Source organism: Lissotriton vulgaris, chromosome 8 (genome assembly GCF_964263255.1).
Source record: "Lissotriton vulgaris chromosome 8, aLisVul1.2, whole genome shotgun sequence".
NCBI classification, from domain to species: Eukaryota; Metazoa; Chordata; class Amphibia; order Caudata; family Salamandridae; genus Lissotriton; species Lissotriton vulgaris.
In genome coordinates this window covers 196,917,628-196,938,160 of record NC_141696.1, presented here as the reverse complement: position 1 = coordinate 196,938,160, position 20,533 = coordinate 196,917,628, and the positions used below count along the sequence as shown (strand labels likewise).

The 20,533-nt window shown below is 43.6% G+C and overlaps 1 protein-coding gene across 1 annotated transcript in view; it reads left to right on the top strand.

The window, feature by feature from the left end:
* Positions 1–3,276: 3,276 nt before the first annotated feature.
* The window catches only part of ME3 (malic enzyme 3), a 137,022-nt gene continuing 119,765 nt past the window's right edge, over positions 3,277–20,533 (top strand). Inside the window, exon 1 of the mRNA XM_086933976.1 lies at positions 3,277–3,348. Within this exon, the coding sequence (XP_086790102.1) occupies positions 3,316–3,348 (33 nt within the window). The 5' untranslated portion in view covers positions 3,277–3,315. The remainder of the gene's footprint in view (positions 3,349–20,533) is intronic.

Sequence of the window (20,533 nt, the reverse complement as noted above, 5' to 3'; positions counted from 1 at the left end):
CTCCCCTTCCCTCACTCCCCTTCCCTCACTCCCCTCACTCCCCTTCCCTCACTCCCCTTCCCTCACTCCTTCCCTCACTCCCCTTCCCTTCCCTCACTCCCTCCCACACTCCCCTTCCCTCACTCACTCCCTCACCCCCTTCCCTCACTCACTCCCTCACCCCCTTCCCTCACTCCCCTTCCCTCACTCCCCTTCCCTCACTCCCCTTCCCTCACTCCCCTTCCCTCACTCCCCTTCCCTCACTCCCCTTCCCTCACTCCCCTTCCCTCATTCATTCCCCTCTCTCCCTCACTCCCCTTCCCTCACTCCCTCACTCCCCTTCCCTCACCCCCTCCCTCACTCCCCTTCCCTCACTCCCTCCCTCCCCTCACCCCCTCCCTCACTCCCCTTCCCTCACTCCCTCCCTCCCCTCACCCCCTCCCTCACTCCCCTCCCCTTCCCTCCCTTCCCTCACTCCCTTCCCTCACTCACCCTTCCCTCACTCCCCTTCCCTCACTCCCCTTCCCTCACTCCCTCACTCCCCTTCCCTCACTCCCTCACTCCCCTTCCCTCACTCCCTCACTTCCCTTCCCTCACTCCCCTTCCCTCACTCCCTCACTTCCCTTCCCTCACTCCCCTTCCCTCACTCCCTCCCTCATTCCCCTTCCCTCACTCCCTCCCTCATTCCCCTTCCCTCACTCTGCCTCCCGCACTCCGTCACCCTCAACCCTCTGTCACCCTCATCCCTCTATCACCCTCCTCCCTCTGTCTGTCTCCCTTTTTCAGTCTCCATTTCTCTGTCTCCATTTCCCTCCCTCAGTCTCTGTCCCTCTACCTCCGTCACCCCACCCTGCCTGTGTCACCCGGGCTGAGACAGCTTCCCAGCCTGCTTTCCCAGCGCGCACAGACACACAGCCCCACCCGAGCATTTCACAGGTCTTCAAAAAGACCATTTGCTTATGAATGGGGCATTGCTGTATTTCACACCTTCTTGGCGCCCCTGCAGCTCCACTCTGGCTTCGCCGGAATAAATTGCCTGGCCCCCACAGACCAGTGGAGTGTTTGCAGACAGTCTTTGTAAACAGGGGTACTATGTCTCATGGTCCGCGGGCCGCCACGGAAGGCTTGCCGGGCCGCTGCTGGCCCGCGGGCCGTACTATGAGTACCCGTGCTGTAGAGGGTGGAAACCAGGATGAATACTAAACTTAAAATACTTTTTGGAAGGGGCATAACTGGGTGCCTACATAGAAGACATGAAAAAAAATCTTGAGCACTCCGATTCCGGTCAATATTTAATCAATTCCTTTGCATTCAATCATTTTGTGTTCTTTATTCATGTCAGCCATCAATGAATCATTGTAGTTTCCACCACACACTATCCACAAGTGTTTCGCCCTTGGATATTTCTCCAATAGACTTCATCAGAGCTGAGGTTAACAGGGGTTCTCAAACTTATATACAGTGTTCAAACACCCTTGGGTATATGGACTTGTTCATGTTCGGAATCAACTGTACTAATATGTTTGTGTGTGTGTGCGCGCCAAGAAACCCAGCCGCCATTTCTTCCGAACCTACATAGCAGACATGTTCACCAAGGGCTCGCTCCCTAAAGCCAATAATCGGGCAAATTGTCCTCCACCCGTCAGGCCGGAGTAGATATGAGAATTGATGGAGAGAAAGCCCATGCAGTCTTTTATAAAGAAGACTATGGTGCGAGACGGTGATAGAGATGCCCTGGATTTGCCACATCATTCCTGGTTAGTCACATCTGTTCGACCAATTTCAGTAAATTTGAACATGTCCTGTTTTTCATGGAGGGACAACTGACCACAGAGGGAGTCAAGTTTTGATGTGTTCCAGTGTACAATATTTATAAGCCCATAACTAAAGCAATTTAGTTAATTCAGATGATACTGTGTTGCATGTAATTCTCTTTAGTGCATTATTGGCTGTGATTTCTATGTTGATATGCTCTATTTAAGAAGTAGTTCTGTTCCTCAACCATTCAATGAAAAGGATTACTTTTTTGTTGTTTTGCAGATTGTCCCAGTTTTTGTTTTTCAAAATAGAGATAGAAATTGGGGCCTCTTCCTCCCTTGAATCTTGAGTGCTGAACACAATGGTCACTCCTTTATCCTGGTAGCCTTGGACTTTGTAAGGGCGATCTTTTGAGTAGACACTTTTGGTGCCTGTGTGTGTTTACCACATGGCTAAAGAGCGGACCCTTAAAAGATACCAGCAAAGTGGAAGCAAATGCAATGATATAGAGAAGCTCTAATTAAGAATTTGTAGAAGAAGTGGTATGCAGATAGGACCTAGCAGAAGAGACTGCCAGCAGAGGCAGCAATAAGGTAAATGCAAGGTGAAATCCAAATCAATTCAGCCAGCAATAGGCATGAATAGAATACTGGAGAAAGAAGACACAAAAGGGGTAAAAATCACAGTGGATAAAATCTTAAACAAAGTGGCGACTATCTTGCTGAAAAAAAAACCCTTCTGCATTGGTCCACACAATAGTATGTAAGCAGCGTCTTAAATAGTGAAGAAGTCCAAGAATGTGCTCTGGAAGAGCATAAATCCATGGTGAATTGGTGAAACCATGTTGAAATGAACGATAAGGATGCCATGAGGAATTGATATACAAAACAGTGATGGATGGAATGCTTGAATTAATCTCAGCCACTGGTAATCACTTGGGCCACATCCTAATCCATCATTATTTTCGCACACCATGCCACCTCAGTTTGGACCCAACTATATGTAAATCAATCTTGACTCTGCTCCAATAGAAGCAGTCCAACCCAAAACTACTGAGCCAAGTTCTCCCTGAACAGGAATACAAGCAACACAGGACTAGTTTTGCCCTGGTTTTGGGCTCATCAACCGAGTACAGCTTGGTGTCAGTGCCACAGTGTACACAGGACCTACGTCTGGGCATACCAGACTATTAGTGTTGCTCAATTAAAAGGCAGATCAACACTTCTGTTGGTTGCAAACATTTCTTCCACTCTGCCATCCACGAGTAGCAGTGTCTATCACAGCAGAACATAGTCATAAGGAGTAATGTCCATCACAAAATCAGTTTAGTTCTAGATGTTTGTGGACTTACATTTCTTTCTCATTCTGTAACACCCACCCCAATATAAATTACAACATCTAATTCCACAGCCTTTCCAAAAGTGTGAATGTCTACCTACTGGATTTATTTACTTAATTATTAAATAATTACCTTTTATTACTCCGAGGTGTACACGTTTTCAAAACTGATGCAATTTCTCCTTTTTGTTTTCTAGTGGGCTGTTTATCACAATCCATGACAAGGGTCACATTGCCACCATGCTGAATTCATGGCCAGAAGATGACATAAAGGTACATTAGCTACATTTGCACTTCTTTATAAATTCTACTTCATTCCATGCTCTTCCATTCTCTTTCAAGGAAACCAGACTTTTCAAACCAACTTTTTATAAATAAAATTGGAGTTTAGGTTTTAAATTTATGTGTGAGAAAACAGAAGAGAAGGGCAAGAACTCCTGTTAGGAAGGAAAATAATGTGCCAGGAAGTGGTTGGACCCATGGCATTTTGAATGGAATCACATTTATTTAATTTTTTTTCTAAAGATTAAAACTGAACAATTGGTTTGTGAAACATGGTAAATAAACAGTTTTGCTTTCAGCGTGCTAGAAAACCAGATGGATGTTGCAGAATTCAGATGGAGTCAGTTCTGCTAGGATTTCAAATCTTTAAGGCTTTTACGGATTCTATTTGCTGTTTTTAAGATCTTTAAGGTGGGGCTGATGTGTAATTCAAGTCAACAAAAAGCCCATCCTTGAAACAATGGCAATGCCAAATTCCTGTTAAGGAGCTTAATCAGATACTCTCTCAATTGGTTCCGTAGTAAAGGTTTTTGAAGCTGGAGAAGTAACCTATTCTTTCTTAAGTAGGCAAGTATTGGCAAAACAGATAGGTCTCTGCTGTAAAAATGATGAGCTAATAACTTTGACAATGTCTGATTGCATGAAAGAGAAAGAAATTGACTTCCCTCTAATGAGCAGTGAAAAGATAAACCTCATCCAATCAGAGCTGTATGAGACCGAAAAGCTCCTGTTGTGACAAACCAGGGTTAAAATCTGGAGTTTTCAGTAATGTCACTCTGAACGCGAAGGTGAATGACGTCCTTGCTATTTACTCATGCTAATAACCAATTTGTTATGTATGCCCTAACCCTCAATACATTATATTCCAGTAGCTGTGCAGGGCTACAGGAGTAATAGAGGAGCCATTTATGACATGGCATTATCTTCCCTTCCAAATATAATAAAATACTTGGCCTCTTGCCACCCATTCCCGCCTCTATCTGCTTTTATGACAATGAAAAGACATACCTGATGTTCTGGCACCCATCCACACCACCCTCTCTTAAACCCTTCCCCTCTCCAGCCCACAATATAAAGACAAAAATACCTAGCATCCTGCATCCCACTCAGACCACTTGCTGTACCTCCTACCCAGTACTCAGTCATGCTTGTCTCTCTCACTTCATCAGAGACCCAGCACCGCGTTGACATGGCTCTCACAGAGGTGATGGTCTGCCCTCCATGTTTTTCCTGTTAATACAGGTTTGCAGATCTGTGGCGGCTGTAAGGGAATATACCAGTTTCCACACTGGCAGTGTTCCACCTACTTTCTCTCTTCTTCCTCAGTTCTATGGATACCCAAAAGAGCCCAAAAAAGTGGTGCGATTACCACTTAGGTCTGGATTTCGGAAACTTGGCGGAGGTAGGATTCCAGGGGAAGCAAGCAATTTCCCTTAGGATGTAGCAACAGTCAGAAGAAACTTTTGTTCCCCACAGTTGTGTAAGAACATCGAGTGCCAGATTTCAATTCAGGTTATTCATATTAATCGTTTTAGATAACAGTAAAGTCATTGGGCAGTGATGTATGGTACAAGAAAACTCATCGGCAACTAAAATATTTAAACTCGCAGTCGTGGATCTCTGTCTGAAGGTGTAAAAGATCTATAAAGAACCATCCTTGAATCTGGCACCCCTCACCAAAGGTACATGGGTGTGTGATACCATGTGTCCTTTCATTGTATATGTATTCTAACCAGACTATATACATCTCGTTCATGCATTGCCAGTGCAGGACACACATACCCATATGGAACAGAGGAGGTTGCATGGGATAGGTTGATTGAACCTCGCATCCTGCACTTTTATACACAGCTGAAATACAACTCTATCTGTCGGCCAATGGAAGGCCAAGGTAGATGACACCCCAGGGACTCCCCAATTGCGCAATGTACCCCTACAGTGTTATTTTTTAACATGAATTAATTGCCTATGGCTGTTTGTAGGTGTGGAAGAAAGTACATGTTTTACTTATGCAGAGGGAGTAAATGAAGAATAGGGAGGTCCAGTCTACAGGACATGGATGATGTAGACCGTACCAGCATCCCGCACGATCTCCAGTGGTGTGCCTGGCAAGGAAGTAGGAAGGTGGTCGTATCTGATGCCCACAGGATTAATGATTGTAAATCTCTGTGGCTGACTCTGGATATATGGTCTCTGTGTGCTTCACTTCCCCATGTTGCCAGTGTGGGGTTCATATGCATAAAGGGAGCTTTGGAACCTATCTCATGGCCATGAAGAATGCTGCAGTTGCAGCATATCATCATTGCAGATTAAGGTCCAATAAGTGCTATAATTAGCTGTTACTCGTTGTATGATGCAGAATCAGAGCAAGTTTTGGTGGTTTCACTACTGCCTCTACTGTTAGGAGAAGTGCCCAGATACCCCTCGGGGTGACAGTGCTGCGCTTTACAAATGTATTATTTATTTATACATTTTTTTATAGCGCTAGCTAGACCAGAAGGTGTCAGAGCGCTTTACAAATATTGCAAGATCATTATATCGAAGTACATGCAACAATACAGACAAAAAAAAATCATCCGGTGCAAGGGTAGTTACAGTGTGCAGACATCCGAACCGCTTGAGCTAAAAACGTAATAGACATAGTACACAGCTGAAACACTAATTTAACTGCTGCAACTGGTCAAGGCAGAGTGGGTGTGAGCTTTGGGACATAGCTCAGTTAGTGTGCGTGTTAAAGAATTTGTTGAGCAGTAGGTGTTTAAGGTCCCTTTTGAAACAGGAAAATGCTGATTAAGTGCATGTGAAGTCCTGACAAGGTCTTTGTTATGCCCTGCATATTCTACTTATAACTTGTAGTTTATCATTCCTCCTGCTGCTCAGCCAGTGTGTGTGTTTACAGTAGAATGTTGGGAATGCAGTGCTGCATGGAATGTTGGGGGTCTGTGTGAGTGAGGAGTGACAGTTAGAGATGGGCTGAGCAGCAGGCAGGCTGCTCCTGGTGGGGTTTGCTGTCAACTGGTACTAAGGGCTTGTCTACTGGCTACCTACATCTACATCACCTGGTTTACTTGGACTACCTGTCAGATGTTCCTATATACCTATCTGATGTACTTGGACCAGCTACAGATTACAGGTAGTCTTGAACTTTACTTGGCTGCCAGTGTCTACTTGTGTATCAGGGCACAACATATTTTGGCGACGAGCAAGAGTTGGAGACCTACCAACTTGCCTACTGATCTCCACTATTGGTCAAGGAAGCAGAAGATGTCATCTTTAATAAGTCCAGAAGGTGAGAAGCAGCCACAAGTATTACTAGCGCAGACAACTAAGAAACAACGTTACATCAAGCTTACAAGAGGCAACACTACAAGCATCAAAAGAGGATTCATTGCAACAAAAGAATTTGGTACAGCATACTCAGCAACCCCACCAGTGTCTTGTACAACAGACAGCCCCAACGAAAGCATGCTGTACCATGTGTTTGCGACAGAAACTGCGCAATCAAGGGAAGAGTGTTCCTTGGTAATGACTTTAAACTGTTTAAACTGTGCTTGTATGCTGCACATGTCAAGATTTTGGTGAAGTGTTTCATTTTGTACAAACGGTGCTTGAATGCAGTTCATGTCATGTTCTTACATAGGCATCTAATCTGCGAAAAATCTAATTTCTTCTGGATGTGGGCGCAACTTTAGAGGTTCCTAGATAGTGTTTTCAAGTGCTACATTCATCTAAATTGGAGAACAGATCCCTACGGTCAGCTGTGGAGGATCTCAACGCTGCTGATACTTCACACGAAGGTGAGCTGTGTGCTTCACACAATGGAGAACTGTAGTTCTCTGAGCTTTTGGCATGTACGAGTATCTCCCTGGCATCGGCGGGCGGCACGCTGCCACAGTTGAATTTTTTTGGGCCCGTGGTGAGAGTCAGGTGAGACTTGAATTTTTTTGTCTTTGATTGTTGTTCTGCACTCGGAGTTGATGTCTACGGTGAATTTTTCAACCGCTGCTTCCAAATTTAAAATTGGACACGCACAAGCCATGCAACGCGCGCGCCAACCTTTGTCTTGGTTAACCGTCAATTCCATTTTCTTCAGTCTCACGTCACGTCCATCTCGGATCCTTCATATTTCAGCTGTGTCGTTTTGGCAAGCGCTGATACCGGGAGCCAACCGGCGCAGCGTGAAGAAGCGTGCCGCCATCTTGGGGCTAGCATTTGCCCTTGTTAATTGTTGGTTTTCAGCCTGTATGCCAGCATGTTAATTTGCCAACCACTGTTTTTTTTATGTGCGTGTCGTCTTCATTAAAGTTATGTGGAGCATGAAGACTGACAATGTCGCATTTTGGGGAATGAGCATGCTGCTGCTTCTTGTTTTACTGCAGCGCTAAGTCCTGGTGATCGGTCAAATATCTAACAGAGGACTGAGGATGCTGTTGTATACACCTGCGGTGAGTGGACGTTTTTTTTTTTAATAAACTACCATCCGGTGACAGGATTTCTCCATTGACTACCATTTGGTGACATAATCCATTTATCTTGTTCCCGTTTCACACATGGACATTAAGAATGAGTAATATGAATTATTAACCATATTGGAGATTGGCAAATCTCAATTGAGAGACTTTTGACAGCAGTGGTGTCTTTAAAACAAGAACAGTGGCTCGTTCTTTCTTTATGGAGATACTCTTCTTTTTCGTTTGCTCACAGGCGCACATTATTGGACTGTCTTGTATTATGGATACGTCTTCCGTGGGCTTTCTAAGACTAGACTAATTTTTGTAGGGTGGTGTGCACAAGTTTAGTGTGTACAGACAGCTCGGGTGAGAGATCGCTCACCGGCATAGTCTTTGGTTTTACTTTTTTCCTACAGAAATGTTTTTGCTTTGCTATTACAATGTGTATGTATTGTTCAGTAACTATGCTTGAGGGATTTAGGTTTACATTTTAAATGTGCCAGCTTCCACAGTTTGGTGTTTTCTTTCCGAAAGGACGTCCTGATCTAGTTTGTTTTAGTGGGTAGCTGCACTACAATCTCCTTTTCATGAGGGATGGCATGGGTTTGGGAACTAGTACCTTTCATACTTAGCGTTACACGTGGACCCAACGTAGGGGTGGGTAAAATGAGTTTTCTTTCATATTAAGCGTTACACGCAGCCTCTACACAGTGGTGAGTTCATGGGTATGTTCCCCATTGACAGTTTTTAGATTTGTTCCATTTGGTAACCCTGACATGGGTCATGTTTATTGGGTCTTCACCAATTAATAAAACATGTAACCCTTACACTGGGTTGGTTTTGGTTCATGGGTACGATTCCCATTAATAGTTCTTTTATTGGTATCCTTTACACGGGGTATGCTATGAGCTCCTCTCCATTCAACATAGCATGTAACCCTTTCACTGGGTTGGTTTTGTTTATGGGTACGGTTCCCCTACACAGGGTATATCTTCAAGGTTTATGGTCCCATTTACATGGTTTATGGTCCCACCTTACAAGTGGGTGGACTTTTGGGTCGCAATCCCAAGTGTTTGTACCTCACATGAGGGGTAAAAGATTGGTTTTTATTCCATCTTCACAACGTTTGTAAGTTTTCCTTATGCGAGGAATCTTGCTTATTCATTAGTTTCCTTGCAGTAGGGATTGAAGTTGCAGGGTGTGTTTTTGCCTTTTGCAATTCTCAACTATGTTTTCTCATTATATTTATTGGGAGAGGATGGACTATTTTACTCAATTTATTGGTTGTAAGCTATCCATTTTTACTGTTTTAAATGGCTCTGACCTTTTAGTGATGTTTACTTAATTGAACATCCATGGGTTTCGAACTGTTTATTCCATTTGTAATTTTTCTTGTGTATAGTTTTCTCTGATTTTTTTTACCTGTATTTGCAGCTTTCGTTTTTCATTTTAAAAGGGGGGGGGGGGTTATGTCCTGCATAGTCTACTAATATCTTGTAGTTTATCTTTCTTCCTGCTGCTCAGACAGTGTGCGTGTTTACAGTAGAATGTTGGGAATGCAGTGATGCATGGAATGTTGGGTGTCTGTGTGAGTGAGGAATTACAGTTAGAGATTGGCTGAGCAGCCGGCAGGCTGCTCCTGGTGGGGTTTGCTGTCACCTGAAACTGAAGGCTTGTCTACTGGCTACCTACATCTACATCACCTGGTTTACTTGGACTACCTGTCAGATGTTCCTATATATCTATCTGATGTACATGGACCAGCTACAGATTAAAGGTACTCTTGAACTATACTTGGCTACCAGTGTCTACTTGTGTATCAGGGCACAACAGCCTCCCTAGCAGTCTGAGTTGAATTATTGTGGTGGTTTGCATGTAGAGTAACATGGTAACTAAGAACAACAGATTTCCTCTTAAACTAGAGTGGTTTGTCTTCTAAGGCATCAGCCTCTTTTGCGCTTCTATCTGAAAAGATATGGTAGGTCACCACCCTGGCCCTGGCGACGAGGATTTCAAGGGCACAAAGATCACCTTCATACATTTCTTTTTGCTTACCCAGAGGGATGTCTTCTCAGCTTTAGATGGAACTTGTCCCAACTGCTCACCTTCCTCTGAGGATCACAATTCGTTTTTTTTCCTGCTTTAAACAGGAGCATTCAGTCACTCAGGAAGAAACCACTTTAGGGGCAGCAATGTCATCAATATCATAATTAGCACCAGTGTTTTATTACATTTAAAATATACAATGATGCATACTGCTGCCTAGTAGCACACCATGGGTGTGTGACTACCACATCATTCTGAATTCTGCACCTTATTTTAGGGACAATGTAATACTAGTGCACGGTTTCATCTATTTCAGGGTTGAAATTCTGAATGCTGCGGTGTTTCTCCCACACAAATTTCAACAGGTTTTACCTGACAAAAAGTGTGTAGCGAGGGACCTGCAGGGGCGGTAATATCCACTCATTTTGTATGCCGGTGCAAGCACTAGTTTGTTCCCGAGTTGGGATTCAAGCAAAACTCTAAAACAGCCCTTCGTGAGGATGTGAACTCGGTCACTTTCATAAAACATTGCCAGTGGGATTTACCATTTTTCACACCCCTTGTAAAAACGTCCCTTTGAAGGATTTTTTGTCTAGCCTATAATTTACATGGAAATGTTATTGCAGACCTACATGCTTATGAGTCATTGTGTTAATCTATATGAATCTTGCTAACACTTGGGTTTTGCTACATTGTTCTTAATTCCCAGGAAATTGAGTTAATTGCAGTGGGACAAATAGGAAGCTGGCAGACCATGAAAAAGTGCTTGGTCCTCCAGGAGACAGAGTGTTCCTGTGACTCAGGTCAAGCTTGACTCATCGCTGCTGCTCTGCCTCAATTGTTTTTTCAGACTGACTGCCGGAGCATACCATTCCTGCAGTACCCCCAGGGGGGATTGCAGATCAGCTGCAGTCTAAATCAAGATGAAAGTGCGAACTCTCAGAGGGCCCTGTTCCCACTATCTGCCGGACCCAGTCACAGGCATCTGGATAAAGGGAAACTCCATCAAGCACTCCTTGGGATGACCTAAATTAGGCATTCCCAAGTGCCCAATTCCAGTAGCTATCGCAAATCAAAAGCTTAGGCCAATGCCGAAAGACATACTTGCAAAAACTGATTTTCCATATAGAGCCCTGAAACGGGCATGTATTTTCCTCTCCTTGCGGGTTCTTGTGAGTTACTTCGATTATGGCCCAATCCATGAGTGTGACCAACATTGGAAGATATAATAGGCAGGAGGTAGTAGTATTGAACAGTATAGTTTCGAGCCTCTTTTTGTGATTGACGGACTACCAAGAAGGTGGCGCCGGTCAACCAAACCAAGAGTCTGACACCGAGTTGAATGTTCTTTTTTCCGACACCTCCAACATCCATTGCAGAAACGATCAAAAGCGAACAGTCCACCATGCAAGGGTGGTCAATGTGGTATTTTTTCTTTTGCGAGCACCCCCACCTCCATCCCCCAACCAAAGCATGGGGTTGCGTTTAGAAAACAACAAAAAAAACAATATCCCTGGCATTCTAGGAGTTTTCTCTCGGTGCATAAGGTCCATTTTGTTTTCTTTTTTACGTGCATGGGATTGCACATGGACAGGAAAGAAAATGGCCTGCATGGCTTCGGCTGGCCACATTGCATAAGGATGTGCTTGCAATGACCAGAGTCAGAGTGTTTATGATAGCAGAGCCAGCTGTAACTCTGCCATCAGAATGCTAGCAATTCCCCCTTCTTCTGGGGCAGTGGAGCCAAAAGATGGGCTGATGGAACATCTGTCAGTTGTTTACAGGAAGCTACTAAGACTGAAAAATGAAAGGTGGCCAGGTAATTTTTGTAAAAGTCAGGAGATTTCTGCTAAGAACAAACAATTGCTTTGTTGAGATCTACAGGTTATGCATCAAGTACATAAATTATCTAAATGCAGAATTTTCAGTGGCCCTTGTATTAAACTGCACTGACCCTGTCTGTAGCATAACTTCATGTAGGTGAAGTGTATACAGTACAGATAGCCACTTTGCCTGCATCCTAGCAACAGTATCCAGGGTCAGCAGCTGCTGCTTGCACTCTTGCTCTGCCGCACAGCTGCTCAGTGGCCTAATGGCTTTCCCCCCGATGTTTTGGGAGGTATATGAATTATGAATGTTTCTGAGGAAGGGTGGGAACATGTTCCAGGATATCAAACCTCTGACTGCCTGTTGAGTTTCTGTTTGAGGAGCAGCGTGTTTCCTGGTCTTACATGTTAGCCCTGTTGCTGTGCTGTCTCTAGATGGCCTCTTGCACTCAAGTAAACTTTCCTGGATGTTGGCCAAGGTATGCATGCTGAATAAGCGCGCAAGCTATTATTTTAACCTTGGTCTCTATCAGAAGCCAGGGTTCAGTTTATCAAAATGTAAAACAAATGTCCATTTGAAGCGATAAGCAGCGTGTTTATTCGGCGAGATCTGTCTCACAAATGTACCAAAATCAAAAACATCATGTGTTACGGCTCATGCAAGTTGATGCCAGGCTACACCTATTGTGCTTTTATTTTGGATTACCTTGCATGGTGGAAATAGAAATAAATGTACTCCGGTAACCTATAAATTGGGGGCAAGGTGTGGCAGCAAAAGGAGCGGAGTCACACGGAGCGTATTCGTGAAAAGGGGGGGACTGACAGTCAACCTATTCATTTTTTTAAACTCTGCTGCTAAGAAATTGTCAACAAGGACTAATGTCAAAGTAAATCTGGTATGGCTTACTAATTGGTCACTTAGAGGTTGCATTTTAATATATCTTACAGGGTTAAGGCCCCAGCTGCAGAGATTTGTTTGTGCACAGCAATTTTCAGGGGATAATGAATTCTAGTGGTTAATGTAGTTGATGGAGAGATTAATATTATGTCTAGTCAGTGTTATGACCCATAAGTAGTATAAATGGTTAATGTGCCTACTGCAAAGCACATCGTGTAACATGCAGGGCACAGCTTTGTAGTTTATGAAGTTATCTTGGTGGGTTACTGTATTAATTGGGTTATTGATTGAGAGGGGGAACCCTACTCAAACAACAACCACAATCCTTGTTAGGGTGAACCACAGAAGTGACCAAAGTAGCCTGTGCTTAATCCTCTGGTAGCTTGGCATAAAAGCAGTCAAGCTTAACTTAGTGTTTATGCATCACACAAACAGTAATAAAGTGAAAACAGTACAAGAAAAATCAATCACCAATTCGGAAAAGCCGACTAAAATGTAGTAAATACAATGACACTAAAACAAATGAAATCCAATTCGTAGAACCGTAGTTATGAATTTATAAAGTTTTAAGTGAAAAATAGTGCCTCAAAGATCAAAGCGCCAACCTCTGGTATCAGGTCACGGGATACACGGACAACGTGCAAAATTAAGGCAGAGCGCAATTCAGCTACATGAGGTGGATTGGCCCCAGTCTTGGCTTACATTCAGACTTGGAAGAAATTTCAACGAAAATTTCCTGAAAAGGTAAAGTTCATTGGAGCAGGGCAGCCAGCGTTATCTGAACAGGAAGCATAGTCGTTGAGGAGCCACAGGACGAAGTCGCGCTTAAGATTTCTACGCTTTGTCATTTTTTTGGAAGTGAAAGTCTCTAGCTGGACTAAACTACCGGCTGTAACTGACAAGGGCTCCATGAGGCCAGATACATTTTCCGATTTGCTGCTCCAGATAAGAACGTAGTGAAAGCTACTGTCAAGTCGGGCCTACCAACAATACACAATGGACAGATAGGCAAACAGGTAGGCCCTGGTCTGCTGTCAGGTTCTCTAGCCAGTTTTTGGTGAAAATGTTTCTAAGTCCCAAGTTTCAGGTTTTGGCTGGAGGAGCACCTTTAGCACCAATTACAAGGGTCCAGGACTGGGTAGGCAACACTTGGGTGGGGCAGAGGAGCCAGGACTTACTTACAGGCTTCAAGGACTGTGGAACTATGTCCCTGTAGCTCACACAGGAGGCTAGCCAATTAGCCCTTGGAGTCTCTCTGGTAGTCCTTGGATCAAGCAGCAAGGCAGGCCCCAAGAGGCAGGACAGTGCTTTGGGTGTATATGGCAAGCTTCAAGCAGCACAGCAGTCCTCTGGTGGCAAAAGGGAAGTCCTATGATGGTAGCAGAGCAGTCTTCTGAGGTACAAGACAGGCCTCAAGTAGCAGGACAGTCCTTTGAAGTTCAAGGCAGTCCTTCTAGGGGTCCTTTGCAGTTCAAGAAGTGTAGTGAAGAGTTGGTTTGAGAGTCCAGTATTTATACCTGGTGCCAGCCTGTGACATGTGGTAGACATCTAGGCTACCACATCTGGTTCTGGAAAGTTCCTTCCTTGCCCTGCACATGTTCCAAGTATCATAATTTTCATTCATTCACACTAGAAGACCTGAATAGGACTTGTAAGAAAAGATCCATAGCTCATTACCGATAATTATTGGTTTGTGGTCAAAGAAAAGCTGGCTCAAAAGTTGCATGCTTAAGCAAAAGGAAAAGTCCATCCAGAGTAAGTTATTCTTCAGACATTGAGTAATACTTCCATTACTAGTGTTAGAAAAGGGGTCTCTGGTTGGCAGAGGTATGCACCCTGTCCAAGTAGGGACCCACATTCTAGTCAGGTTAAGTGTAGTACACAGTGGTAGCTTGGCACGGAGCTGTCAGGCTAAACTAATGAGCCATGGTGTAATATGTATATATATGTATATATATGTATATATCTATATATATATATATATATATATATATATATATATATATATATATATATATATATATATATATATATATATAGATATATATATAATACACACATAGAAACTTTGCCAATATTTATCTGAGTAAAACCAGACCAAAACGACAAAAATCCAACATTCGCAGGTCAAGATATAAATCAAAATGTTCAGTGTGATCGTAATGGAGCACAGGTTGAATACAGGAACCTTGCAGACCCCCTTACAGTACCTTGGATGTGTCTGAAATCAAATATGATGCAAGGCAGAGAGGGCATGAGGTGTCACGAATGCAGGTGAGGCATCGGTTCCTTAAGGTGGTGTAGGGTCGTTTGAGCTTTGCCGCTCCAGAACGATGCATTGCGCAGAGGAGGTGATGCGTCTGTTGCTTTTGCAAGACCTCTGTCCTGGAAGGTGACGTGGTATCGAAACTGCGTCGATGTCGAGAGCGCACAGCGCCAATGTCTGTTCGCTCGACTGAGGCACTGCATCAGTTGAAAACCACGTCTGGCTTGGTGACGTTTAAATCAGAGCAAGGCCTCATAGACTTCGGTGAGGTGGTGCTTGTAGCTCACGCCACGGTGGTTCTTCGGAGATGCTGTGGCAAAGTCGGGTCTGTGTTGAAAGTCTGGGTCAGTGCGTCACGCACTCTGCGAGTGGTGTCTACTGCTTCGGTGCAGGCAGCAGCGATGTGTCACTTGACACAGTCCGGTTCCGAACTGCCACTTGGAGTTGATGCGTCGGTTTCTTGGTGGCAGCAGCAAATATACCTCCAAGGGCCTAGGGCTGGATTTGGCACCAGGTGGCAGGACAGGGCTTGCAGTAGATGAGCCCAGATGATGGTAGCAAGATGCAGGTGAAGACTTTGATGTCCCTGAGACTTTAGCAACAGGAGCCAATCTCAGTCAAGCCCTTAGAGAACCCTAGAAAGCAGGATGCAGAGAGTAAAGTTCAGTCCTCTTACTTCCAGGCAAGAAGCAGCAGGCAGTAGGACAACATAGCAAAGTGGCAGTGCCTCCTGGTAGCACAACAGTTCTTCTTCCTGGCAGAATGTCCTCAGTCCAGAAGTGTTCTGAGTATATGGTGTCAAAGGTCAAGTACTTAAACCCATTTTAGCCCTTAAAGTAGTGAGACTTCAAAGAAAGGTCTTTGTAGTGCAAATGACACTGCCCTTCCTGGCCCTGGCTTCAGACACACTACAGGGGGTATGCGGCTCTTTATTTGGTGACCGGTACAGCTCTATTCAGGTACAAGTGTCAGCTCCTCCCATCACTCTAGCTCAGGGAGGCTCATCAGCCTGGTGAGGTGCGATCAAAATATGCAGGGCAACATCAGCTCCCTTTGTGTGTGACTGTCTAGAGTAAATTCCCAAAGCTCAACTGTCATTCAACTCAGACGTGTATTCTAAGGACAGGCAGAGTCGCAGAATGGTTAAGTAAGAAATTGCCAACTTTCTAAAAATTACATTTTTAGACCTGCAATTTAAAATCCAACTTAACTAAAAGATGTGTTTTTAAAATGTGAGTCCAGAGACCCCAAACACCATTTTTCAATCTGCTGCCAATTGGAAGTTACACTTGTAAGATGTTGCAAGGCAGCTCCAATGCTATCCTTTGGTAGAGATAGGACTGATATAGCAGTTTTTCACAACTAGGACACGTAAAACCCGGGGTGCATTGCATGTAATAAAAGGGAAGGTTTGGTCCTAGCAGTTAGGTGAACTTGCCAGGTCAACATCGCAGTTTAAAACTGCACACACAGGCTCTGCAGTGACAGGCCTAAGACAGGTTTGACGAGCTACTCATGTGGATGGCACAATCAGTGCTGCAGGCCCACTAGTAGCATTTGATTTACAGTCCATGGACACATGCAGTGCACTGTACTAGGGACTTACTAGTAAATCAAATATGCCAATTATGGAGAAATCAAATACCATTACCTTTTAGCCTCAAAGCACTTGCACTTTAGCACTAGTCTCTAGTGGCAAAGTGCCCTGAGTGCTACAACTAGCAAAAATGAAGTCAAAATAGAGGAGGAAGAAGGGAAAACATTTGGAGATAATCCTGCAAAATGGGCTATTTTCAACAACTAGCTTAATCTTTTTCTAACCAGGGATGGATTTATGTGTCATTAGCATACATCTGGACGTCTACATTATATGGGGGGATCTCTGCCATTCAAAGGCTCAAAGTGGTCTAAAGTGACAATAGGCTGGTGTCAAGTTCCATTGAGTGTGCTGAAGGCAACTTTTGAAATATATATGGGGAGGGGAATAGCTCCGCCCCACCAATCCTGCTAACAGTCCCTCTTTGTCTCACTGTCTGGGAGGAATACACAAAGGCCAACTGCCAACTATTTATAGTAATATGACCCAGGAAACAGGCTGCAGGCACCAAAAGGGTAGAAGAAAAAAAATGCCATCTTTCTTAAAGTGTGCAAAACAGGTGCGCAACATGGCGCACCTATCCGTCGCACTGCTGAATGCAGGAACTTTTCCTCACAATGCGTCATTCTTTATGAGCAATCAAATTTTTTCAAGAGTAAACCAATAGTATTCCCATACTTCATTCCAAAGTTAATCAATGCTTTTTAATGACTTGCAGAGACAGCATGATTCCACGTTGATGTTTTATTTCACATTTTCAAATGCATTCTTACATCTTTTCTCTTGTCTAGCAATTTAACCTCTATCTTTCTTAAAGTGGCATTTTCAGAATTGGTACTTAAAATCTGACATTATAGAGGATTTTAAATTGCAGTTCTTTTGAGACTAAATATGGCATTTCTATTTGTTCCCAATAAAAGGTTAACACTTATTAAACGGAATATGGTAACCCTTTGTTATCCTATAGAAGGGGTAGGCGCCACAGTAGTGAAAAAACAAATTTGAGAGGTTTTCACAACCGGAACATTTTCACCTTAAAAAAAATGAAAAAATCTGTTTAAATCCCTACCTTTTAAATACAATGCATATGGACTGCGTGGGGCCTACCTAGGGTTTGACTCGTGTTAAAAAATTGAGGTGTAGGCCTTTCAAAAGATTTATTTTGCCAGGTCAAAATGGTAGTTTTAAACTGCACACAGGTTGCAATGGCACACCTAAGATGTGTTTTAAAGCGTTACCTAAGTGGGTGGCACAATAAGTACTGCAAACCCACTAGTAGCATTTAATGTCATTTTTTTATATTGGTCTCTTTCGCGTGCCTAATTCTTGATTGAAAATGCTATCTCACATGCTCAATGAACAATGCATTTGGCAATGCAGGAACAGAGTTGTTCTTCCCCAACCCCAAACCTTGGTTAAGTGGAGAACTAGGTTTAGAACTCTGTCTCGGTAAACAATTTAGGTGCTAAATACCTCCTTACCTCCTCAAAAGAAATTGCTAAAATTGGCATTTGTGGTATGTGGAACCTCAAGCTCTGAATGTCCAGTTACAGGCTTCTACATCATATCATACTCCTCTCTTGTACACTGCTTACCATATTTACTTTAACGGTGGCTCCCCCACAAATGTGAGGAGGGTTGTCCCACTGGCTCGCAGCCAGCAGTTGAAAAATAAAACAATATTTTATTATTGTTATTTTTCAGCTGCTGGGGAGCCAGTGTGTGTAGGGGGGATGGGCAAGTCATGGGGGGCAGACTGATGTGCACTGCCAAGTGCACATGTTGGTTTGGCCAGCCATCTTAGGCCGGCCAAACAGACGTGCGCAGTTAGGTTTCTTCAAACCAGCTGTGTTTGGGAAGCAGTACAGACTCCTTGTGCCTGAGCGAGCGTTAAACTAGCTGGCTCAGGCATTGCCCGCACTGTTGTCATGATTGGTAATATAGTATGAGAACAGTGTGGAGATTCGATTGGGAGTCTCTGATGCTGTTTCAGGCACAGCTGGGAGCAGGAAGCAGAGGAACACCGAGGCGTGAGGATGCTGGCAGCATCACGTACGTTTTATTTATTTATTATTAACTCCTCGCATCTCCTCCACTTGCCCACCACTTTTTTTTTTTGTCGGCTGCCACTGATTTACCTCTGTCAGAGGTCAAATGTGCAGGACTTATGGAAATGATAGCACACCATAAGGCCTAAGGAAAACATGCTCCATTGTAACCAGACGTTGAAATGATAATGATAATGAAATTATAAAGCGCACAACTACCAAAAATGGTGTCTCAGCGCTAGAACCATGAGCAGAACCCCAACCAACACCCCTCACTGGAACAACCAGGATTTAAGAATTTTTTTCTAAAGCTCATAAGAGAGCTGGCCTTCATAATTTCTGGTGGCAGCAGATTCCACAGCTTAGAAGTACCGTGCTGGAAACTCCGTCCTCGCCAATGCAAAGTCTGACATTTCTGCACTGTTAGAAGTTTTTCACCTGAAGAACAGAGTTATCTGCCTGGCTGGTACCACGCAAAGAGCTCCTGCAAGAACAGCGGACCCTTTTGTGTCAGAGCTTTGAAGGCCACACAGAGCGCCTTAAATTTGATCCGTTGCACCACTGGAAGCCAATGTAGCTTCCGAATCTCTTCTGAGATGGATTTATGCCGAGGTGAGCTCAGCAAAAGGTGGGCCGCTGAATTTTGAACCTGGAGTTTTCTCAGGCACTGTCTGGGCAATGGGCATTCAAATAAAGCCCATTGCAATAATCCAATTTAGACTGTATCAGGGAAGTGATGACCACTTTCCTGGTTTCCTCCGGGATGTAGGGAAGTACCTTCCTGATTTTATCAGGAAGTGAGAAGTAGACATGATGGAATTTGTTTGAGGGTAAACGTCAGCCTGTTGTCTATCAAAATGGCCACATTTTGTCTTTGTCGTAGGGATGGGCGGCAGGCCCATTTCCACAGGCCACTAGAGATTACTCCAGGAAAGTTGCAAATTGTATTTGTTGCACTAACATATCATATAGCAAAGATCTCTGGCTGTGTTTTCTGATTGCATGTCTATTTGATTTTGTGAACACATGATGTGGATTTCAGAAAATCCTATTGATCAACTGCACATCTGTGAACATACTTTAAAGGTTCATATATTCAGGTATCTGGATGTTTTGAATTTTAAAATAAGTTACAATATAGAATCTCCCTTAAAAAAATGAAATGTAAATGTGTTATGTAACCCCCACTTGATGTAAATCAATTTTGATTTTCTCCCAACGCCCCCAAAAATGTGGTTTTTTTGTGTTGCACCTTAGCTACCTTTATAAATAACTATAGGTACATAAACCCTTAAGTACCTTATGGTGGATGCCTTGGTCGCCTATTACTACGTAAGTGATTACACACACGTTTGCAAGGCCTGTTCTTTAAACATACTTTTATGAGAAAACACACCTATGACCTTAGAAAACCATCATGGTCTGTGCAGCTGAGCTCTGTTAGGGTATTTATTGCCATGCAATATGCTGCAAAGACTAAACCGGATTTGGTTAGGGTAGGTTGGACAAAACTGCATTTACAAATACCGAAGGAAATAGTGCCATTATGTAAGGAGGCATAAGGTGAATGCGTTGTTACTAAAAACACTTTAACAATAAAAATGAGGGTTATGTTCTGTGTTAAAGTTTCATCTCTCGCAAAGTGCTGATGCCTGATAGACTGAAAGCTCCCCCATGGTGACCGAGCAAGCCCGACCGATGGGCTGGTCTGCCATTTTGCCCTCTGTAAAGGTGTCATCATTACATTGCTTGTTGTATCTAGTTGCTTACTTTGTTTTGCCAAAACGTTATCCTGCTCGTTGGCTTAAATCCTATTTCAACACTTCTGTCTTTTGTGGCCTGCTGTTTTCAAGCCTGAATTCCTTCCCATAGCTAAAGGTACTTTCCATGCTGGCTGTGGCAATGTGTTTATGGGGGAAGTGATAGAGAGGCTGGAATGTTGGCAGCAGGGGTGCAATACAAGCGTTTTTAAAAAAATATTTCTGAGGGACAAATAGCTGTTGTGCATCCAGTAATAAGAAAAGCCAGCAGGGTGTTATTAAAC